General features: G+C 37.6%; 1 protein-coding gene and 1 long non-coding RNA gene across 3 annotated transcripts in view; both read right to left on the bottom strand.

Moving 5' to 3' along the window:
• Window positions 1-1,526: 1,526 nt before the first annotated feature.
• LOC112505595 (protein EXECUTER 1, chloroplastic-like) lies at window positions 1,527-23,279 on the bottom strand. Of its 2 annotated transcripts, XM_025109483.1 has the most exons (13): window positions 22,730-23,279; window positions 22,155-22,271; window positions 22,003-22,068; window positions 19,519-19,625; window positions 17,777-17,858; window positions 16,806-17,045; window positions 16,320-16,736; window positions 16,077-16,200; window positions 15,728-15,897; window positions 14,468-14,542; window positions 14,299-14,391; window positions 14,041-14,188; window positions 1,527-1,859 (listed from the first exon to the last, which is right to left on the bottom strand). In XM_025109483.1, the coding sequence occupies exons 1-12, from the start codon at window positions 23,222-23,224 to the stop codon at window positions 14,096-14,098; spliced, it is 2,079 nt and encodes a 692-aa protein (XP_024965251.1). In that variant the 5' UTR covers window positions 23,225-23,279; the 3' UTR covers window positions 1,527-1,859; window positions 14,041-14,095. The 2 variants fall into 2 exon arrangements, with proteins under 2 accessions (XP_024965251.1, XP_024965246.1); XM_025109478.1 differs by having other exon boundaries at window positions 16,320-17,045.
• An 852-nt stretch (window positions 23,280-24,131) lies between these two features.
• LOC112504199 overlaps window positions 24,132-24,766 on the bottom strand; it is a 3,143-nt gene continuing 2,508 nt past the window's right edge. Inside the window, exons 2-3 of the long non-coding RNA XR_003068148.1 lie at window positions 24,418-24,466; window positions 24,132-24,336 (exon numbers count right to left, since the gene is read on the bottom strand). This is a non-coding gene — a long non-coding RNA (uncharacterized LOC112504199). The remainder of the gene's footprint in view (window positions 24,337-24,417; window positions 24,467-24,766) is intronic.

The raw sequence follows: 24,766 nt of genomic DNA on the forward strand, positions 1-24,766 counted from the left end.
ATGGTGTTACCTGTTCTTTTGCAAACCAGAAGCAAGCAAATTAATTCGAAGTTGCTCTTTAACAGTTTATCTATCTCCATATATTCTTCAATCTTCCACCCCTTTTTATAAAACAAGTCAATATCACAAGGAAGAAAAACAAAATGATTCATAACAGCTTGAACATTATAGAATACAAGGTATCACGAGAAAAGAAAGGATTTCATGTTGCGAAAATAAGACTGTAGAAGGAGAAGTACTTAAAATTCATATATCCCTTCTGTACACTAATTATGCATGATAAAAACAATTAGAAAGAACACAAAGGTATCAAGATCTTACTTCATAACCATGATTTATGGTCCGTTGAGCACCTTAAGTATCCAACTTCTAATTATCCTTTGAATTCTGCAAGAAAAAAGGAAAGGCTTTTTTTCTTTTTTAAGTATATAATATTTATATACGGCAAATAGAACAAATAAACTTACACACCCTCCTCACATTTTTTGAGGTTTGAAACCTTGACCTCCTAAGAGGCCAAAGACTCACATATCGCTAGGCCAAAGGCCTTTTGGTAAGAAAAAGGGAAAGCCTTTGAGGCAGCTTCTGACCTAACAGCTGCTTGTACAGGAGAAAGAGGGTTTGGTGGCCCATAATGATGGTCACTGAAATAAGCAGCATCAGTCAGTTCTTAACAAAGATAAAACCAAAAAAATGTTAAAATTTAAATGCATGATGTATATAAGAGATTTCAGGGCAAAAAGAACATGGTAAGCACGTAAAGTCATTAAAGCTCGTTATAAACAATAATAACAAGATTCCTGTTCTCATGATCTTGGCGTGGATAACCAAGAGGTTGATAAAAGCTGAATAGTTGGCTGAACAAATTCCTTTCAGTCAGGGAGAGAGAACACCACAGGTGCGCATGGTTCGAGTCGTTGAGTCACCCCCCCCCCCCCCCAATGATCAAACAAAAAGTGACCTAAAATTGAAAGAAAAAACTTGCTTTACAGTAACAGTCCTATCCCAGATCTCAACACCCTATCCTGCAATTACCATACACAATTGGAAATAGGGGTTAGGGGATGGAGAGAGGAAGATCGATATCAAATGGTCAGATGAACTATAACAAAGAAATAAATAAGCACATTGCCATGAAATGTTTAAGGGTGTACATTAATTAGATGCTTTCTCCTGAACACCTCCATCCTAACAAAATTAATCTTGACTTCAAGTCCAAAATGACGATGTATATAATGAAGGCAGCACTGAGATCTGCAAAAAAAATGGTTATGATGTAGAACCTCCTCCAGAACATTGGAGAGGAAAAAAGAACATTGGGAAGTGATACAGCTAATATACCTCTTTCAATGGCATTTGATGCTGAGAAGTTTAAGTACACAACAGCTTCCCAAAGAGTCTGACTTACATAACATTAACAAATCTTTTAGGTACAAATACGGTACAGTTAGAGAGTCGACACTTCCCATGCCCAAGCCTTCTCAAGCCGTGCTTTTGCTATGTTTAAGAGAAATGCACGAGATAAACCATAACAGAGATTGTAATTTCCTCTTCCCAATAACTTACAAATTCTGTTCAGCATATATACATACATCAAAAGGAATTGTGGTGCCATTATTCCTCCTTTACCCACAAAAGAACCATGATGTACACAATCCCGGGCACCAAAAAACTCCAGTATCCACCCAAAATCTAGTCTACCTCTTAATTACTGTACATACATCCAATGCAACAATGATACAAAAACCCATGGTTACATTTGTCAACCGAGTGACTATGGGAGTTACTGGATAAATGCAAGTGGCATACACTTCACTCATCCACGCATAGGGCACCATGGGAATGGCTATCATCTGACACTGCAAAAGAGCAAACCAAAACTATGATCACAAAATGCTGGATAGGATGCTGAGAGAAAAACAATTTGATGGCATTATACTTACCAACATTCTTACACATAACAGAAGTGGTATTAGATCATAATTCTTATATCATGTAAACTAGCCAATATATCCAGTGAAAATTTCCCTGCTAGAAATGCAAGCCTAATTCTCTATGTAATAAATGCATTTCTAAGATGATGTCAAAGTTTCACCTCGCGTATAAAAAGATTCAGGCATCACAATAGCTATTGACAGCACTAAAGTGACAGTTCAAACACTAATCTGATAGCAAAATCTAATAATAATGTTTCATCCTAAAACTTATAACCATTTACTTGGACACATCACCAGGTGACCATTAACTTCCAATTAGTAGTAATACAAATTGAACATTTGGTATCTATTTTTTATTAACAGAATCTTTTAGCATAGGAAATTAAGGTTTCATTTTGTTTCACCTGTTTTCCTCCCCTTCTCATCTCCATCTTAGGGTCCCATCCATCAAAAGGGGACTCATAAGCAAATAAAAATTGAAAAAAAGATGGACAAATCAAATGAAACTGATAAACCTCCTATTCGTTTCATTTACAGGAGGAGGGGTTAGTGGTTAAAGGGTCTTAGCTGTTATTGTAAATAAGTGAAGGGTATTTTTGGTACTCTTGGGTAGAATAAGGCGGCAAGTCTCCTTTAAGTGGAGCTGAGTTGTTAGTAGTTGGGTTATTCTGTTTTTGTATTTTCAAAGTGAGTGTAAACTCTTTGGGAGAGAACCAGACCTCTCGAAAGTCTGGAATATTCCATTTTCTGTTTTGATTACAATAAACAACCGACAATTGCTATCAGTTTACATCAAATTGGTATCAGAGCGGTAAGATCCAGCCATGGCGACAAGGAGTGCGGCAACGAGAATTGAAGATTTAGAAAGTAGCGTCGGTTCGATTGAGAAAAGTTTGGAACGAATTGTACAGCAGATTGAGAAATTAAACAGCGATGTGGCTAGTAAATTGAAGTAAACAGGTTCGTCGGATGGAGAAGACGTGGACGATTCAGGAAGATCGAAGAGGAGAAACGATGAAAAACATGAATCGAGTCGATTCCTAGCTGTGAAAGGCCGGAAGCTTGAAATTCCAGCATTTGACGGAAGCGATCCAGATGGTTGGGTTCTCAGAGCAGAACGCTATTTTTCATTGAATCGATTATCACAGGAAGAAAAAATTGACGTTTCTTTCATAGCATTTGAAGGAGCAGCTTTGAAATGGTTTCAATGAGAGAATAGACGTCATCCAATTTTACGTTGGGAGGATCTGCGTAGATTGATTTTGCGTCAATTCCGATCAATGGCGGTAGGAACTTTATGCGAACAGTTTTTGGCCGTTAAACAAGAAGGTACGGTGGAGGAATTTAAGATGAAATTCGTGGAGTTGGCTGCACCATTAGAAGGAATTCCAGAGGAAGTGTTTATGAGTCAACTCATAAACGGTTTGGAAAATTCAATTAAGGCAGAGGTACGTCTCTTAAGTCCAGTAACGTTGGAGGAAGCGATGGAGTTAGCAATAAAAATTGAAGTGAAGAATGTTGTGATTGAAAAAGAAAGGTCGATGTCTGGATCGAAGAAATCGTTAGCTATGTTTGCGGGTAATAGGAGTATTCCTGGTAGTACTAATTCAGGGAATAATTCTAATACGGTGGTTAATTCGACGAACAGAATGGGATTTGAATACAGAAGATTGTCCGATCAGGAGGTACAACAGAGGCGAGCCTTGGGTCTCTGTTATCCTTGCGATGAGAAATATTCACCGGGCCATAAGTGTAAGAAGAAAGAATTGAATGTTCTGTTGGTTCAGGAGGAAGATGTAATAGAGTCGGGTGACAGTAGTGATGAAAATACAGCTTTAAACGCAGCTGATGTGGTCGATGTGGGTCAAGACGTGGAGGTTCATCTTAACTCGGTGGTGGGATTAACGAATCCTAAAACCATGAAGATGGAAGGATTCATTGAAAACCAAAAGGTTGTAATTCTCATCGATAGCGGTGCGACGCACAATTTCATTTCGAAYGASATTGTTAAAAAATTRAATCTCAAGRTCGATCAGAYGAAGGAGTATACGATAAYGATGGGRACGGGGAATAAGGTGAGGGGAGATGGAATTTGTAGACATGTTATTTTGACGGTGCAAAGCTTAGACGTTGTCGAGGATTTTTTGCCCATTCAATTGGGTAATAGCGATGTGATTTTGGGTATACAATGGTTAGAAACTTTGGGATCGACCTATACCAACTGGAAGCAGCAGGTTATGAAGTTCACGGTTGGGGGAAAGTCGGTGGCATTGAAAGGTGATCCAGCATTGGGTAGATCTTTAATTTCATTGAAGGTTATGGGAAAACTAATCCAACAGGAAGGTCAAGCTATGTTAGTGGAGTTTGGGGCTTGCATGTTGACAAGTGAAGTGACTCGAGAAGTTTTACCAACGGTACAAACTGTTTTGAAAGAATTTGATCCCGTCTTTAATATGCCACCGGGTTTACCACCGATAAGAGGTAAGGAGCATGGGATTATTTTGAAAGAGGGTACGGATGCAGTTAATGTTAGGCCCTATCGCTATCCTCATTATCAGAAGGACGAGATCGAAAAGTTGGTAAAGGAGATGTTAGAAGCAGAAATTATAAGACCAAGCAGCAGCCCGTTTTCAAGTCCGGTATTGTTAAGAAAAAAGATGGCAGCTGGAGATTTTGCATCGATTATAGGGCTTTAGACAAGGCAACGGTTGTAGACAAATTTCCTATACCGGTCATAGACGAGTTGTTGGATGAGTTGCATGGTGCTCAAGTGTTTTCTAAGCTTGACCTAAAGTCAGGTTATCATCAGATACGTATGAAGGATGAAAACATTCAAAAAACGGCGTTTCGGACGCACCAAGGTCACTACGAGTTCAAGGTAATGCCCTTTGGTCTAGTAAATGCACCATCTACATTTCAAGGGTTGATGAATGAAGTTTTCAAGGATTGTTTGCGGAAGTTTGTGTTAGTTTTTTTTATGACATATTGGTTTACAGCCGATCAATGGAGGAACATCTTAACCATTTGAGACAAGTGTTTGAATTGTTGTCTCATTATAAATTGTATGCCAACAAGAAAAAATGTGAATTCGGTTGGGAGCGTTTGGGGTATTTAGGCCACGTCATTTCCAGTAAAGGAGTAGAGGTTGATGATTCTAAAATCAAGGCAATACTAGATTGGAAAGTGCCTACTACAGTGTCGGAATTAAGAGGTTTTCTGGGATTGTCGGGATATTACAGAAAGTTCGTTAGAGGATACGGAGTCATAGCTAGTCCTCTCACGGATTTGCTAAAAAAATCAATTTGGTTGGAACGAGGAGGCTCAAGTGGCTTTTGAAAAATTAAAGGAGAGTTTGTCCTCACCTCCGGTGCTTAAACTTCCTGATTTCTCGTCAGATCTTGTGGTAGAGACAGACGCTTCGGGATTTGGTTTGGGGGCTGTTTTGATGCAGAACGAACAACCGGTGGCTTATTTTAGTCAGGTGTTGGGAACGAGAGCTCGGCTGAAATCAACGTATGAGAAAGAACTTATGGCCATTGTTCTAGCTGTTAAAAAATGGAGACCGTATTTGTTGGGACGACACTTTACAGTTCGCAGCGACCAACAGAGCCTGAAATACCTGTTGGAACAGCATGTGGTGGAACCGGAATATCATAAATGGATGAGCAAGCTGATGGGATATAATCTCTCGATTGTGTATAAACAGGGAGTGCAAATAAGGTTGCCGATGCACTCTCCCGTAAGGAAGAAAGCTTGGAATGTTCGAATTTAAGTGTACCCTCATGGAGACAGTGAGAAAATCTTAAAAAAGAGTTGGAGAAAGATGAGTTCTTGATGAAAATAAAAGAAGACTTATTGGAAGATGCAGGAGCACATAAAGGGTTTGAGTTGCAGCAAGATCTGTTATTTTTTAAAGGCAGATTGGTGATTCCGAGAAAATCAGAAATTACCTCCTTATTATTCGAAGAATTCCATGCGTCTCCCATTGGTGGTCATAATGGAGAAGAAAGAACATACCAAAGAATGGCGGCAGAATTATTCTGGGTAGGCATGAGAAAGGATGTGTCAAATATGGTGAAAGAATGTGAAACGTGCCAAAGAAACAAAGTGTTAAGTGGGTCTCCGTCGGGTCTGCTACAACCATTATCACTTCCGAGTATGGTATGGAATGATATCTCCATGGATTTCATTGAGGGATTGCCTAATTCGGGAGGAATGAACTCTATTATGGTGGTGGTCGATACTCGATAGGTTCAGCAAGTATGCACACTTTGTGGGACTGAAGCATCCATTTACAGCTCAATCCGTAGCCGAGGTTTTTGTCAAAGAAATTGTACGCTTGCATGGCATACCAAGTTCTATAATTTTTTATCGTGATAAAGTGTTTCAAAGTATATTTTGGAAAGAGTTATTCAAGCTGCAAGGAACAACTTTGAAGTTCAACACCGCCTACCACCCGCAGACGGATGGACAAACAGAAGTTGTCAATAGGAGGCTGGTACAATACAACTTTTCATACAGCCCTTAAATGTTCTCCTTTCAAGGTGTTATATGGCCGAGATCCACCCCCTTTGTTGAGATATAAGAGTTCCTCTTCTATAGTCCAATCGGTAGATATCGAATTGATGAATCGGGATGAAATATGGGATGAAGTGAGAATGCATCTTTTGAAAGCCCAATGTAGAATGAAGCAACGTGCCGATTTAAAAAGAACAGAGCTGAATTTGGTTTTGGGTGAGTGGGTGTTCTTGAAATTGAGACCGTACCGACATAAATCATTGGTTAAAGGGAACAGCCCAAAATTGTTAGCAAGGTTCTATTGTCCTTATAAAGTGTTGGAGAAGATTGGTAAAGTCGCTTATCGTTTGGATTTACCAAAGGAGGCGAAGATACATCCTGTTTTCCATGTATCTCAACTTCGAAAAGCTRTGGGAAATTGTGYATCKTCGAAAGACATTCCARCTCAATTGACTGAAGAATTGGTATTACAAGTGGAACCTGAATCTTTGTTAGATACAAGAGCAATTGTGCAAGGTGATCCAGGAAGCTTAGAAGTTTTGGTTAAAATGAAAAGGGTTACCAGATTCTGAAGCTACTTGGGAAAATTTAGAAGCCTTGATTCAGCAGTTTCCCAACAGTCACCTTGAGGACAAGGTGAAAGCTTTGGAGGGAGGTATTGATAAACCTCCTATTCGTTTCACTTACAGGAGGAAGGGTTAGTGGTTAAAGGGTCTTAGCTGTTATTGTAAATAAGTGAAGGGTATTTTTAGTACTCTTGGGTAGAATAAGGCGGCAAGTCTCCTTTAAGTAGAGCTGAGTTGTTAGTAGTTGGGGTATTCTGTTTTTGTATTTTCAAAGTGAGTGTAAACTCTTTGGGAGAGAACCAGACCTCTCGAAAGTCTGGAATATTCCATTTTCTGTTTTGATTACAATAAACAACCGACAATTGCTATCAGTTTACATCAGAAACCCAGGGAGTCAAGGTGGAATTTATCAGCAGGGTTCTGATGAGAAGCAACAGATATCGTGGAGAATTCTTAAAAGCCACCCACATGCCTTTCTTATTGGGTCATGTGTTAGTTGTGGGGGACTGGGGGTAATCATCCAAGCAAGTGTTGTCATCAAGTTACAGGGGCATCGTTTTTTTTGAGGCACTGAGGTCGGATAAGGTGTTAAAAATGGTTAGCAAAACAACCGACCACACAAAAAACATGCTTACTTGGATAATTAACTCCACAAACAACTATCACATGACACATTAGGTATGGCATTCAGGCTGCTTAATATCTACCCTAATTATGAATTTCTTGTGTCTATTGTTGTTGACCCAAACCATGCTAATAACCTCTATTTTTAACTCCCTAACCACAACATGACCTTTATTTTGGAATGCCCACTGACCCTGCCATGGCCAATAACTGTAGGTACAATCATCATAGCTACATTGACCTAGCAGGAACCTACCTTGTCCGTCTTGACCCTGCTAGTCATCCCTCCTCTCTTTTTCTGCTCCATGAACTTAAAATAAAAATGGACACAGCTCCATCTCCAAATTCTTAGTTGCATTTAGCACCGTAGATACTTTGGAAATTCAGAATTGGCAAGGCATCTATCTAAAAATAAAATATAACTCCATTTGAATTTTTTTAGCCTACTTAGAATATACTTCTTTGTCATTGATAGAATTTTTAGTCACCCCCTTGATAGAATCTATAGTTGGTCATTGACTCGTCGTATTTCTATAGGATGGTAATATACTTCTTTGTCGGCAAAAGGAGAATATTGCTGATTAGAGATTGCCAAGGACAGGCTATGCTGTTAATTGCGGCGCAGTCTCGGATATCAGCCCTAAGCAGAATATCGGTGGTCAAATTGCGGTTAGCAATAATGCAATTATCGTAGCAATTTACCGCAATTTTGACCGATACTTAGGGTCAAAAGTCAAATTGCGTTCTGCAATAGCTTTATTTTTTTGGGTTTTTTGGGCTTTATTTGAGTTTTTGTTTTGGGCAGTTGGGCTTTTTAGATCTGCGCTATGTTTTAACTTTAATCCATTAACATAGCAATTACTTTCTTTTTAATATCAACCCAAGGTGGAGATTTGTTAGATGTGGCTTTAATTGAATTAGTTAGTCTTATTTTTCTGTTTGGCGTATCTTGACTGTTACCTATAAATAGTTGGGTATCCTCATTTTGTAAAGTCTAGTCTCAATTCGTAAATAAGATTCCTACAATTCTCTCTACATAGCTTTCTCTAATTTCTCAACAAATTGGTATCAGAGCCTAGGGTTCCTTCTAATTGTTGATCGTTGAACCCTTCAGTCGCCTTAATCTTTTGAATCGCTTCATCGCTTTCATTAATCGTCTTTCTGTGGACAATCGATTGGGTCTTTCTGGTGTTCGATTCAAGGTGGAGTTTTCCTGATTGTGAAATTGATGGTGTGAATTGACGATTTCAGCAGTCAATTTGAAGAAAATCGGCATCAACAGTCAAGTCGCAACAATTCATCAGTCCTTCAATCGATTTCGCCGTTGAAATGTTTCAATTGACGGTATCGACTTGTGTCCAGCAATCGAACCTGATGTTTTTTATTTCTTGAATGATCGTTTGTTGGGGATCAATTTCCTAGATTACCGATTTCTAACAGCCAATTAAGAAATTGCCGACTCTTTTATAGATTAGTCTGGATCTCTGTTCTTGATTGCTCAACATTGAATCTTGTACTATAGTTCTTTCAAGATTTTCAGAAAATGCCTCCACAAATGATTAAGATTGACAAGTTTACAGGAAAGAACAACTTCAGCTTATGGAGAATAAAGATGAGAGCCCTCCTAAAACAACAAGGCTTGGATTCCCTTGGTTGGTGAAAGGCCTGAAGGGATGGCTGAATTTGAATTTAACTCTACCATCCTGTTGTCTTTGGCAGATGAGGTGATTTATGAAGTTGCCGATGAGAAGACTGTTGCACCATTATGGCAGAAACTAGAGAGCCTCTACATAACCAAGTCTTTAACGAACAAGTTGTTGTTCAAGCAAAGATTATTCTCATTACGAATGAAGGAGGGAATGCCTTTGAAGGAACATCTTGATGAGTTAAACTCCATTCTTATGGATTTGAAGAATGTTGAACTCAAGATTGAAGATGAGGATGCCGCCCTCATCTTATTGGTTTCGTTGCCTACTTCATATGAAAATTTTGTCAACTCGTTCGTTGTTGGTAGAGACACAATTACAATGGAAGAAGTTCGTTCAAGTTTACACTCACGAGAGTTGCAACATAAAGCTTCAGAAAGTAGTTCCGAAATTCAATCGGTTGGCTTGTCGGTGGTAAACAGAGATAGACATAGAGGTAGAGATAAAAGCCGAGAGAAAGGAAAAGGGAAGTGGAAAGTAAGAGGCCGATCAAGATCGAAGACTAGAGGTCCAAGTGGAAACCCAAGGAATAGCTGCCACCATTGTAAAGAACCGGGTCATTGGAAAAATGAGTGTACAAAACTGAAGTCAAAAGGATCTGCTGCTGTAGCAAAAGATGATTTGGGTTTGGAGGCTGATTTGGTACTCTCAGTGGTTGATTCCAAAAGTCAGTAAGAGGTATGGATTCTTGATTCCGCATGTTCTTTTCACATGACACCACATAAGGATTGGTTTAACACTAATGATAAGATTGCAACCGGAAATGTCTTGATGGAAAATGACATGTCGTGCAATGTCGTTGGAATTGGATCGGTGAGCATTAAATTGCATGATGGGATTGTGAGAACTCTAACAGATGTTCGTCATGTACCCGGGTTGAAGAAAACTTAATCTCTTTGGGAGCATTTGACTCAAAAGGCTTCAAGTACACCGGTGAGGGTGGAATAATTCGGGTCACTAAGGGTGCATTAGTAGTGGTAAAAGAAGTCAAGAGAGGTACCTTGTATGTGATGGAAGGTAGCACGGTTGTTGGATCAGCAGCACCAGCCCTTAATTCTGTAGAGGATGAGGCAGATTTTACACGTTTGTGGCACATAAGGCTAGGGAATGTTAGTGAGAAAGGCATGGTAATTCTCAGCAAGAAAGGACTTCTTGGAGGTCATAGAGTTGCTGAATTGGGCTTTTGTGAACATTGCATCTTTGGAAAACAAAGGAGAGTTTCTCAAAAGTTGTCCATATAACCAAGTCGACTTTAGATTACCTACACGCTGATTGTTGGGGTCCCTCACAAGTTCCTTCACTTGGTGGTGGTCGTTACTTCCTCTCAATTATTGACGACTACTCTAGAATGACTTGGGTATTCGTCATGAAGCATAAGAGTGAGTCATTTGAGAAGTTTAAAGATTGGAAAGTTCTCATTGAAAATCAAGTTGGGAAGAAGATAAAGCGGCTGCGAACGGACAACGGATTGGAGTTTTGTTCAAGTGAGATTGATCGGTTTTGTAAAGATGAAGGAATTGCAAGGCATCGAACGGTTAGGCACACTCCACAGCATGTAGCTGAAAGGATGAATAAACACTGCTGGAAAGAGTGAGATGTGTGCTGTCAAATGTTGGGTTGAATAGAAGGTTTTAGGCAGAAGCATTGAACACAGTTTGCTATTTGGTGAATTGATCCCCAGCAACGGCAATTGATTGTAAAACTCCTATTGAGGTATGGTCCGGTAAGCCGGCTGACACGGGCGTAAGAATATTTGGTTGTCCTTCATACTACCATGTTAGTGAAGGAAAATTGGAACCAAGATCAAAGAAGGGGCTGTTTATGGGATACGGAATTGGAGTAAAGGGCTATAGAATTTGGTCTCTGGATAGAAGAAAGATGATTCTCAGTCGTGACAGAGTGTTTGATGAGGAGAGTATGTTACATGGCATGAGGTGTTCATCTACTCCAAGTGTTCAAGAGGAGAGTGTGTCCAAACAGGTGGAGTACGAGTTAAATGGTCCCGATGAAGACGAGAATATTGTTGGACAGCGCAGTATCTCGCCTCAACGAGAACCTGTTGTGCCTGAAAATCAGCACCAATCTGCAGAATTTCGATCTATAGCATTAGATAAGCCCCAAAGACAAGTTGGTAGGCCAATTTAATATGGTTTTGATGACATGGCGGCCTATGCTCTGCAAGTTGCTGAAGAAATGGAGTTTTGAGCCATCTACTTACAAAGAAGCAATCACAACGAAGGAGGTTGATGTGTGGATAGCAGCCATGAGTGAAGAGATGGAATCCCTTCACAAAAATAGAACCTGGGAGTTAGTAAAGTTACCTCAAGGCAGAAAAGTTGTGACCTATAAGTGGATCTTTAAGCGAAAAACAGGGCTGCCAGGAGCTGAAAGTGTGAGATACAAGGCACGTTTGGTGACTAGAGGTTATAGCCAAGAGCAAGAGGTTGATTATAATGAAATTTTCTTGCCGGTGGTGCGTCATACATCCATTCGAGTGTTGTTGGCACTAGTGGCACAAGCAAATTTTGGAGTTGGAACAATGGACGTCAAAACGGCTTTCTTACATGGTGAGCTTGAAGACCGGAGGGTTTTGTAAAGAAAACTATGTTTTGTAAGCTCAAGAAATCGCTTTATGGGTTAAAGCAATCTCCAAGACAGTGGTATAAACGTTTTGACAGCTTTATGGTGGGTCATGAATTTACTAGAAACCCTTATGATTGTTGTATATATCATAAGAAAAGTGTTGATGGGTCACATGTGTATCTGCTACTTTATGTGGATGATATGTTAGTAGCGACTCGTGATATGGCTGAAATTAAGAAGTTAAAAAGACTCCTTAATTCTGAGTTTGACATGAAAAATTTGAGGGCTGCTCGAAAGATTCTCGGTATGGAAATTATCCGAGATAGATCTAGACGTAAACTTCTCTTGTCACAAAAAAGTTACATTTTGAAGATACTTTCTCGATTTGGTATGGCTTCTACAAAGCCTATGAGCATACCTTCATCGGCAAATTTCAGATTATCAGTGGCTTTGACACCTCAAACCGAGGCTGAGGTGGAGTATATGAACAAAGTTCCTTATTCTAATGTAGTAGGAAGTATTATGTATGTCATGGTCTGCACTAGACCTGACATAGCTCATGCTGTTAGTGTTGTTTCACGTTACATAGCTAATCCGGGGAAAGAACATTGGGTTGCCGTGAAACGTATTTTTCGTTACCTCAAAGGCAAAGCTGCTGTAGGTCTTAATTTTGGAGGAGAAACAGATTGTATTGTGGCTGGATTTTCATATTCTGATTACGCAACTGACCTTGACACACGGAGGTCATTAACGCGATATGTATTCACTGTTGGAGATGCCCTAGTGAGCTGGAAAGCGCCGTTACAGCCATCTGTTGCTTTGTCTACAACAATATATGGCTCTTACGGAGGCTGCAAAAGAAGGGATTTGGCTGAAAGGTTTGCTTGGAGATCTTGGCTTTCATCAAGATCAGACTGTAGTTTTTTGTGACAGCCTGAGTGTCCTTTGTCTTGCAAAAGATCGGGTGCATCATGAGAGAACGAAACACATAGATGTTCGTTATCACTTTATACGTTCGGAAAGGAGAATTAAAGTGAAGAAAGTGAAGATTGATGACAATCCAGCTGATGCACTGACAAAACGGTTTCTTTGAATAAGTTTAGGAATTGTCTAGATCTCCTAAACATTGATAGCTGGAAGTAAAATTTTTGTACTAGAATTAAAGCCAAGGTGGAGATTTGTTAGATGTGGCTTTAATTGAATTAGTTAGTTTTATTTTTCTATTTGGCGTATCTTGACTGTTACCTATAAATAGGTCTAGTCTCAATTCGTAAATAAGATTCCTGCAATTCTCTCTACATAGCTTTCTTTGATTTCTCAACACTTTGGTAGTGTTGAAAGTCTTCCACCATCGTTGAGCATCCCCCCCACACTTATACATAGCCAGATGCACTTTCAAATTCTAAGTTCACTCCAGAATGTCAAATATCTTCTCCATGTAAGAAATCCAATCTTAGCATCTATCTGCATAGGGGAGCCATTGAAAGACTCAGATTTCACCTTTTGGGATATTTTCACAAAAAACATGCATAGGTGTCCGACACTAGTTATTCACCACATAAACTAGAGATTGCAAGGTTGTGATTTCACCACCAAATTACCTTGTTGCTCAATCACCACTGGCTTACTAGGTTTTTTCATATGCCACCGCCTATGGCACAATCTAAGCAACTGCATCAAACATCGCCTAATTCAATGATGCTATCATTGGATCAATATTTCCCTGATTCCTCTTACTATTTGCTCCATTGCCTTGATTCCTCCTAGCACTTCTATAGTTCTCTTTCATGCTTATCTCCTTCGCATTAAGTATCGACATGCAGGGGCAATATTGATCAATAAAGGCCACCTTTTTCTTTTCCCAAGTTATTCTTTAGTTCCTAAATATTTTCCAAATTTATTAGTTGTATAACACTTTAACGGTGGTGTTAGACAGATTGTATATATAGAACTTCAACCAAAAAAAAAATTCATCATCTGTTTCTGTCAGACTTAACAACTGGAAAATGTCTTTTGTTCTTATATATATCAAAGCAAATTGAACATATCTATAAACAAGCATTTTGTCAATGCAGTTAGTAGGATTATGATTGATGAAGGGCTTACCTATAAATCTGATTCAAAAACAAAAGGCAATTGAAACTCTTGTACAAAGAGCGCTTCAATTCTTCAGCCTTAACTGATTAAAGAACACCAAAAAGTGATACTCTGGGGCCCAATATACAAATCCAACAACAGGACCTTCTTTAATGTACTGCAAAAAGATGATACAAGTCAAGGTTCAGAAATTAGTACTAGCTTACAAGAAAAGAAAAAAAAATCTACATCTCAAAATGAAGAAAGAGAAAAAGGAGCAGCAGAAACCTTTCCGTCTAGAATAACAAGTTCGCCATCCACCCAACGAGGATTTCGAAATCCTGGCTCTGCAAGCCTCCCTTGTCCTTGATATCGAGCAATCTGAATCGTCAAAAAGATATCAATGAATATATGAACAGCATAAGGCACCTCCATAATTTGAATGATAAAGACTTGCCACTCCAAATTCTTCTGGAATGATCCCTTTATGAGGAAGTTGATACTTTGTTCCAATTTTTGCACGAAATGCTACCTGTAAAAAGAAGAAAATCAGAACACTGTATTTTGAAGCTATGATGTGAAAAAGACATGTTAATAATAGTTTAGAAATAAATGTAAGGCAACAGGCAACCCACTTCCCCAACTCAGTTTTTCATCTTACTCCTGTCAAGGAATGCTTCCCAATCTGCTTTACCAAAGTGTTCCGACAGACAACAAGTATACACAGGGACTCCTAAAAGAAAATTACTACATCATAATAACACTTTGAACTTGTGCACTTGTGATTTTTCCCATCAACTTTCCCTATATACACCACATATCTGAGTATCTTTCTGTTTGCCCGCCTTCAATCTAGACACCACTAACAAAAGATTAAGGGCTTCTAATGTGTAATGCAGAGTCCATTTTACCCCCAACAGTGCAAACTCTCTCCAAGAACTAGGGTCCAGAATCCAGAATTTGTCCACACAGCAGCCAAATTATATGACAAGATGCTTGACAAATGATCCATTTATACTTGCATACCTCACAAAATCAAGCCACTGTTTCGAATACCATCACAAGTAAAACTTGTGGTTGATTATGTCCTTATATTTATGCATGCATGCAAGATGTTTACAATATAAGCAATTAAGCATGTTTCAACTAACATATATATATATATATATATATATATATATTCAAGGTTAAGTCTTTGATGCAAAGCAGATGCATCTCAATTGGAACTATCAGTCTTTTTTTTTAATAACATGGATATCCAATCAGCTATGTGAGCCGACTAATCCCAGGACGACCACCTGCTTTGCGGGTAGCCCGGAGTCACCGCATTTGAACCTCCGTGGCCACAAGGGAATTTTTATTCCTCCTTGGATTTGAACCTTCCAGGCACTTTTGACCTTTGTAGGCCAAGCTTAAACCAATCTTTTACATTGATATTGAGTGTTGCTAGACACATGTTGATGCAAAGCAGATGCATAAATTAGCAACTGTCACAATTTTCTCATTTATATCAAGTGATCCACGTGTATATCTTGTACGCATGGTGATTTTCACAATAATGATAATTTACACCAACCCACTCAACCAATAAACCAATCTTGTAAGTTTTCACCCACTAAAATCCCACCTCAAACTATAACTTCAGAAGGAAGTTGTCGAGAGTTGTGTGGTATAATTCCAAAAAAAGAATAGAAAAATTCAAAGTTTGCATGTTTACCTGGCCGGCTGGCACATAAGGCTCCCCTGTTAATTTCACTGCTTCTACATACTCATAAAACTCCATATTTGAAAGCTCCTTCATGTTACCATCCTCTTCCCACTGGCCAAATTTACGCCTTAGATGAATGACCTCTGAAGTGTAAAGCCCATGTGAACCGACATACAATCCTGCCAAAGGTAAGGTAATTTAACTGCTGAAGACTTGGTGTTGTAAAACAAAAAATTTGTGTTAGATAAAAAGATGCCAAGAACAAAATAAACGGATTGGACAAAAATTGGCAGCAGAGAATAGGAGACTACAAAATAATATGTTAATGATGATGATAACAAATAACATAATATATCACCATTTAATGGATCTTTAGTCGCTGGAAGCTCAATTCGGTTAAATGTTGTAGATCCAGATAAAGGCTGACGATTCCTAGCCTGACTAAGGGTAACATTGATCAACTGACCAACATCTTTAAGCACCTGCAAAGTGGAGATATCATCACAACCTTAAGTACTTTGACAGGCAATAGTCCAGTTAATCAACAGGGCATCTGCCAAAAAATATGATAAGGTATGCCATCAAGAATTTCTGATCTAACCTTTATAGGTATCTTCCCTCTTCCAATGGACTTCGCAAGATCAACCATAACACTGTCTGTGCTACGAATACCATGAATCCTAGCGTCTTTGTTCTTTAAAGATTGTGCATTGCCAGAAGAAACCTGTTGCTTTTCTTTCTCAACAGAGAAAGAAAATGATGAGCGACTCTTTTTCTCCAGCTTGGCTGGTACACGAAGTAAATCTTTGCGAGATGTGCCATTAGAAACTCTTTGAACCAGGCCACCAACTACAATCTTAACTGCAATTTGACCTTTCCCTTCACTGTCAACTATTGAGTCACCAGAATTGACATCAATATTGTCTTGATCTTCATCAGTTCCACCTTTGACTTCATCTTCTCCATCTATGCGTTCCGAATCTCTATCCTTCTCTTTTTCATCTTCTTCCTCCACTATCTGTTTAACCACTTTAGATATTAGATCCCTGTCTATTTTTCCTGGTGTCGTCACATTCAAGACCTTAACCTTCAGATCTTTTGCACCAGGAATCATATCTCGCAGGATATTCTCAAAAGCAGATTCCTCAGCCATATCAGAATCATCATCCATGTCTTCGCCATCATCTTTATCTTCAATATCCTTAGCAAACGGATCACCTTTATCCCTCACTGTATCTGGGGGATTCATGCTACTAATCAGACCTGATGACTTGGAGGAAACAACTGGAAAATCTCGGGGAACCTCGGTCCGTTTCAAGTATACAGCCTGATCATGCAAATTCAATCTCATATGAAGTAAGTGAACCGTCGCCATGCAAAAAGGGCTTACAAGTGCAGCCATAGGTTGTTAAAACCACTTAATATACTAGTCTTCTTATATAGATATAAAAAAACAAGAAAACGGATTTTGTAAGATATTCATGTATCCATTTTATTCCTACGAAATGCCACCTGTATAAATGTGCATAGCATGTTGTTTTGCACATGCAGACTTGCAAACATACACATAGAAGTCAGCAGAGTTAAATACTTGCTGCTGGATGTACTTAGTAACTAAAACTTTCTAAAACAGTGTGGTTTGAGAAAGATGGCATCATGACACAGGTTTACAGATGGTGGAGTGGTTTAGACAGAGATAGCAACTAAAATAAACTACTACTCTCAAACCTTTTCAGCTATCCTGCCTAAAACCAATCATTTACTACGAATGAAGAGAGAGTAACTGGAATAAATTATTATTCCAAACTTTTTGAGTCTTCATACAGGAAACGGAATGAGATCATCAACTTTCCAAACTTTTTGAATCTTCTGCCACTGTATCCCCGTCTAATTATTGCCTTAGACGAAAGTGAATTTCATTTGTTAACTTCACTCTTACAGATGCAACATGTGACTGTATGCATTTATAATTGCAACTGTTACCGAAAAGTTTGCCAATTTAGCCGGAAACTACTCATGCATAAAACTAGACAGATTTAGGGAGGCAATGAAAGAGACCTGATGCTTGTATTCTCCGTTCTCGTCCACTGTAAGAAAGATTTCAAACAAAGGGGCACCATCTGCAGACATGGCAAGCTGCCTGAAAACCAAAAGCAATGGCCAAGCCTTCGATATGTCATGCTACCAGAGATAACTAATTAATTAGCTGAACAGAAACTCCTAAGTGATATATTCAATATTAATTGTTGACTTATGAGCTTGCTGCACTCACGAGGATGTATGGTATGCATGTAATAGCTAATGAGATAAAAGCAAACAAACCACAGAATGCATCCATACAATAAAATGAAAGTATATATAAACAATAAAAGAAAATTAAACTAGTCAGTTAAGGGTGCGTTTGGTACACTGAACAGTACAAAACAAGGATAATTGTTCCACGTTTTGCAAAACTTTTATGTGGAAGAGACAGGCACAGAGTGGAACAGGCGTATTCCACCCCGACCCCCATGGAACAAGGTGTAACAGACCTATATTTTACCACTATAACCTCAAATTAGAACCTAATTTTCTTCTAAAACATCAAATACGCCTCCCTCTTTACATTTTATTCATTGTTAAATTTTATTTATAGCATTTTATGCTCTTTAAACATTCAATTTACTGTCCTCAAAATATTATTTATCATACAGTTTATATATTTTGGTTAATTCCTTTACTTTTTTTTCAACCCAATCGCTCTTTTGATTTTGGAATTTTTAATTTATCTAATTTATTGAATATTAATAATAAAAAAGTAATATAGAAAAGGTATAAAATAAAAATTGAAAACTACATAAACTTTTTATTTTGGTGTCATTTTAATCGTCTTGAAAGAAAACTTTCTAGTGATATATTTTGCTATAAAAATATTTAATTTATTATAACTAATAAATTACATAAATTAATCAAAAATATACAAAAGATATTGTAGAATAGTAATCGGGTATGAGTTAATGGAGAGTTATAGATAGAATCTGATAAGGAAGTGTTTGTAGAAGTGCTTATCCCATATTGTTAGGAGTTGTAGTTGTAGTTGTAGTCTATCTCCTAACCTAAACTTGTATATATAGTTCCTTATGCTGTAATCAACATATAGTAGAAAATAATATTCCTCCTACTTCTCTAAAGCTTTTAGATATAAACAACTCATTAGGGGTAAATTGGTCATTTTATTTGTTACGTCCTGTTCAGTTCTGTCTTGACTTACCAAACGCTAAACAACTGTTCTATCCTGTGTGTCCTGCCTGGATACCAAATGGCACCCTAAAAGGTCAAGGAGGCCACTAGAAGAGGAGAGATAAAAGATAAGGGATTAATATCTAATAAAAAAATTCACTATACCTCTCTGTTTGGGAAATGAAAACTAGAAGGAAAAAAAACACACAAAAAAATAAGAAACATTCTCAAATAAATCAACTTGCAACACATATGAGTCAAACCATAAAAAGCAGCAAGTCCATGGCTGCCTTAACTAGTTATCTTATGCGCAATGCCCCTTTGCTTATGCAAACAGTAGTGCACAAGGATTTATAGTTTGCGGGAGTCGGCGAGGGAAGACTTTCCATGAAGCATTTTCCTTACATTCAATAAAGAGGTTGTTTCCATCAGCACTCGAATATGTAGCTTTCCAGTCACTAAAGAGCAACCTTAAAGGTCAAAAGGATGCTACATGATGAAAGCCAATTAAATAGAACCAAATGCACATATAATGATGAAAGACCTGTTGAAAAGAATATGAATGATATTAGCTACTCTACCTGGGACTGTAACTTCTTGCCAGGTACCTTCCATGCTCTGCACTTATATGGATAATTCGACCATATGGGTCTTTGCTATCATCTGAAAGTCCCGCCCACCAGCCCACCTAAATTGACAGTTGATGACATGATTAAAAATAAGCAAAACCAGATATGTGATTCTAAAGGTCCAAAATACCAAGACCATGTCAAGCAGATTTTTAGAAAAATAAATGGACCACACAAGTAACACATGAAGAAATAAAGAACACACAAACATGTCTTCAAGTTAAAAATAAATGCATTAAAGAAGCGCATATCCATAAGATACAAGGTTTCACCAGTCAGATGCTGAACCTCTATCTGGTATATGGTAGAAAAAAGGCACCTACTCAAAAGATAATAGTTCAGAACAGTGAGCAAGACAAATCCACTTGCTTCAGGTGTGGAATCTTCTTGCACTAAAGAAAGAAAAACCAATTGCTACTAAGAGAAGCTAGCCAGGATATGCCAACTGAAATTTGCATCCTACTTTTTGTTAGTTCACGTTTGAAGATGAATCCAAAACATGGTTAAGATTTTGGTTTAGAAGAACCCCTATTTCTTTTAAATGGGTCGAGTATGCCTATAATACTTCCCAACAATCTTTGTTTTCAAAGAAAATTTGTTAACGTACATGTTGGGGGGTTCTGCTTTGTACACAGGCAATCACTTAACTGCTTTGCAGGTTATATCAAAATAGCTTCAGGCAATCACTTAACTGCTTTGCAGGTTATATCAAAATAGCTTCACGTTAGACCAAGTGTTGGATCCAAGGCTCCATATATCCACTTGCATCAAAACCACTAGCATGCTCCATCAGTTATCCATCACCAAACCTCAATACACCACCCTAAATCTTAAAGTTTGATAGCCAAAGCTCTGATCAACCAATTGAACTCACCCCTTGGCCCTCGTTGTAAGGCATCAGAATCTCATCATGCAAATGAGCATCCTGAAGACAACTGGATCAACTAATAAGATGTAAAGTTATAGCGCGACTTCTTCCAATGCGTTCAAGTTATAGTACTAAATAACGCGCATGCAAAGTTTTATTGGTGAATGCTTAGGCATACAACTACGTGAAATATTAATTAAACACTCAAACTCAAACTACAATGCTAAGAAAAATCCTAGGTGTCAGTCATGAAAGATAGCGGTGGTATTGTGGTTCGCGGTGATAAGAGGAATCGCAGTGGTCAAATTGCGGCCTCAAATCGCGGTGCCGCAAAAATCGGCGCTAACGCAATCTCTGGTGGTATAGCAGTGAAAATACCGCGATTTGCATCTGAGGATTTTTAGGTTTTCGGGCTTAGTTAAACTTGGGCTTATTCAACGTTGGGTTTTCTAGGTTTTTGGGCTTATTTTGAAGGCTGTAGTTATTTAGTAATTTAGTTTACGCCACATTAGGTTAATGAATCGTCGATCTACATGACCAAACGACGTGTTCCAGATCATAAACCTCGCCAATCGGTGTTCCTCTCGTCCTCTGCTCTGCAATCGACACAATTCGAGTTACAAACTTACTTATTCCTATTTTGTTCGTGTGAAACTTACTTGTTTAAGTTAATGTTTTGATCTTGAAACTATATTTTTAATGAATACATATAATATGTTATATATGCATACATACATACATATATATAATTCTAATAATTATATGAACCGCTATTTATGGACCGCTATACCACTGCTTTACCATCGCGATAACTGCTATTTCAAATCATAGTACTGACCACGATTTTGTATTTTGACCGTTGAAACAACATAGGGAGAAAACACCAAATGACACATAAGTTGACCAACGAAAGAGGATAAGGTCCATAAATTGCTGGTGTTTCATAGTTCCACAAAGTTTCAAGATCTTCAAGGCTTGACAGTCATCAAATTTCTGCTTAAAGAGTTGCTTGAACTTTTACGGTATCGATTTTTTTCCAACTTCTACCGGCTACCACCAAAAAATTTAGTCATCAATTGCAAGATAATTTTAAGGTACATCAATATACCTACATGTGTACGACTCTTCAATGGGGAAAATGATGTGTAAATAATATCACAACCTAGAGTTATAAGAGGATTGGCTTTAAATGTTTTTTATATGTCAAGCCATACGACATGGTTGCAGTAAGCTATAGCTAAAAAGAAAAACGCACACACTCAACTTCAGAACACACTATAGGCATATGCATCGTTAAACCTTATCTTATTGATCAAAACCAAGTTGACTTGTATGGGGAACCCAAATTCACTTTTACATCATAGAATGACTTGCACAAAGACATCTAAAGGTTTTTTTTTACATAAGTTTTTTTATTGCCTAATTTCTGTTTATACATTTTGAAGTAATTTGTGTTTATACAATTCCAAACCCATTGAACCAGCAGGCAGCCAAACACTAACATGTTTGTTCAGCAACTGTCTGATATACATATGCACCATATCCGAAGAACAGTTCGAAAAACTCACCAAACCTGCATTAGCATAATCCCGTACAAAGGTTGCATCCATGTAGCGTTCTTCCTCTATGGCTTTCTGCAAAATTAACAGGGTCAACAGATATAAGTCATGGTTGCAGATGTGATGGTCCTTACTTGTAATGATGTACAACTTTCTCTTACACTCAGGTGAGACATCACTTTGCCAACTGTGTCATTAGTAGCAGCTGCTGCAATAGCCACCTTAATCCTAGCAGCATCTTCATAGTCCTCTTTGACAACAGCTCGGTTTAGATGCGACTGTGATGATATGCATGTCAGTGTGTATAAAGTCTATTGTATCAACAGTAATTTTGTTAGAATTATCTAGTTGAATTCGCACCAGAGCCAGTGTGAGCAATATGATTACTAGAACTAGAACAATTTTCATTAGGCTGGTAACTTAACATTCTGTAGCATCCAGGAGATAACTGGACTATATCAAAGTAATTGCCTGCAGGCAGAGTTGTTACATTCATCAGGTAACATCCAATCTTTTATATATGTTTGGTAACTTCATGCATGAAACCACCTTATGCCATTCAACAATTCCTCCATTGGATCTTTTCCATCTTAATCACAGTGATAACATAGGCATATTGTAACCTAAACTCCACTACATCATGAGACCATCACAAACTAATTTTCAGGTGATCATTGAATCATTTATACTACGTAGCATGCACTTGTATCAGTCTATACATGGTATACAGAAGTACCTTCAATATAGAAACAACACGTTCCTGTTCATCAACTTCAGTGAAATGCTTCTTCCAGCGTTCCCAATCCCATTCTTTATCGCCATCTCCATCCACCACTACCTCACCTTCTATCTTCACAACACCATCACCGGAATCATCCTTCTTCACTTCATCATCTTTCTTCTGATACTTCCAATATCCAGTCATGTAATCATCAAACCACTTAATCGTATTCCTAATATTCTCTTGAAAAGCAGAGTCCCATCGACGAGACCCTTTTTTGTCTTTATCATTGTTGTCGCCGATATCTTTGTGGTTACTGTGGCACCGACAGATGGATGAAAAAGCGGAAACCCTAGACGGAGAATGAGGAAATAGATGCGTTGGATAGGATGAACGGTGGTTCAATCGGGCCCTCGTGATAAACTTAGGGGTTGAGGAGGTGAATTTGTGAGGGTTTGTAGCAGGGGTGCCGGCGGAGGAAGGAAACGTCGGTGGTGATATTGACGCCATTAATGGTATCGACGAATTTGGTACAGTGAGATGGGATCGAAATTGCTAAAATTCAGTATTAGGCGAAGAAGAAGATGATGTTGATGATGATAGTATTCTATTCTGGCCGTTAGATGCATCACCCGCTCGCTGTATTATGTATGCGATGTCACGGATACGGTTGCCGTTTTTCTAAAACTAAACTACAAAAATTATAATTAATGATTGGGAAAATTGCACCAAAATGGAACCAACTTTCACTTGATTTTTTTTTAGGGAATCAACTTTTAAAATTGTCATTTAGGGGTCTCTATCAAATTTTTTGTTTATTTAAAGGTTTGGTTGACCTGTTAATGCTGACATTATCCGTATATTTTGCCAACTAAGATATTCCACGTCATATTAATTTTTTATTTTAAAATTAATATTCCACGTCATATTAATTTTTTATTTTAAAACCAATATTACACGTCATATTAATTTTTTTTAAACTAATATTCCACATCATATTATTTTTTTATTTTAAAACTACTATTCCACGTCATATTAATTTTTTTATTTTAAAACTAATATTCCACGTCATATTAATTTTTTTATTTTAAAACTAATATTCCACGTCATATTTAAAATTGCAAAATAGTTATAGAAAAATAACTAAACTTCGTTTTTTATTTTCAAAAATTATTGTAATAAAATCTATTTTTCATTTCAAATCTCGTTTTTTCAATAAAAATTCAGATATCAAATTAAAGATTTTTTCAAAAAAAAAAATCCAAATTGCCAAATAAAAATTGCTTTTTACTAATGCAATAAAAAATTTAATTTAATAGAAAAATTAATTGATGCAATAAAAATAAATATCAAATTCAAGATTTTTATATCCAACCAATCTGTATCAATTTTAAAGTTTAAATCAAATTTAGCAAATCAAACCAAAATAAAAGTTTGTTCATAACGTTCAAATCATCAAGATTAGAATGAAGTCGATAACAAGACATTGTTACAAAAAAAATGGTTGAAAATCTTCAATCTTCGACTGCTTGAATCATCCTTATCAAAGTTAACCATCAACCGTAAATTATGGAACTGATCGAACTTTATCAGGTAGTGTACATCACCTATATCAACTTGCCCTATGTAAACATATGCAAGTTAGTGCAAATATGTAAGTTATATGCAAATATGCAAAGTGTGATTATACATATTGAAAATACCTTCCCCAGTAGTAATTGGTATACTCGTCTCAAAATTAACCTGTGAAATCTGCAAAATAAACATACTTTTAGCTTCAATATTTGATTCATTCAAACACAACGTGAATCACAATTATTATACTTACTCCTATAATCGTATCTCGTGAACTCGTATTTCTTGAACCCCTACCTCTTGAATCCCTTCCTCTTTATATATCATGTATTCTTTTCTAAGAACTTAATTTTTTGAAATATCCTTTTGTACTAGATTAGGCTTTATGGGCGACATGGCAACCCACTACATAATCCTTCTTTAATGGCATTGGGAGTGTTGTCAAATGGTTTGACAAACAGTTTAGAACTGTTGTCA

The sequence above is a fragment of the Cynara cardunculus genome (assembly GCF_001531365.2).
Source record: "Cynara cardunculus var. scolymus isolate 2C chromosome LG 2, CcrdV1, whole genome shotgun sequence".
Lineage (NCBI taxonomy): Eukaryota > Viridiplantae > Streptophyta > Magnoliopsida > Asterales > Asteraceae > Cynara > Cynara cardunculus.

Bases quoted from the DNA above. Each gene is read 5' to 3' on its own strand.
- LOC112505595 (XM_025109478.1), bottom strand. From the start codon at position 23,224: ATGGCGTCAATATCACCACCGACGTTTCCTTCCTCCGCCGGCACCCCT. The intron at 22,272-22,729 runs GTACTTCTGTAT...ATATCATCACAG, and splicing joins GTGTTGTTTCTATATTGAAG to TCGCATCTAAACCGAGCTGT. The intron at 14,392-14,467 runs GCAAGTCTTTAT...TTGACGATTCAG, and splicing joins TTCCAGAAGAATTTGGAGTG to ATTGCTCGATATCAAGGACA.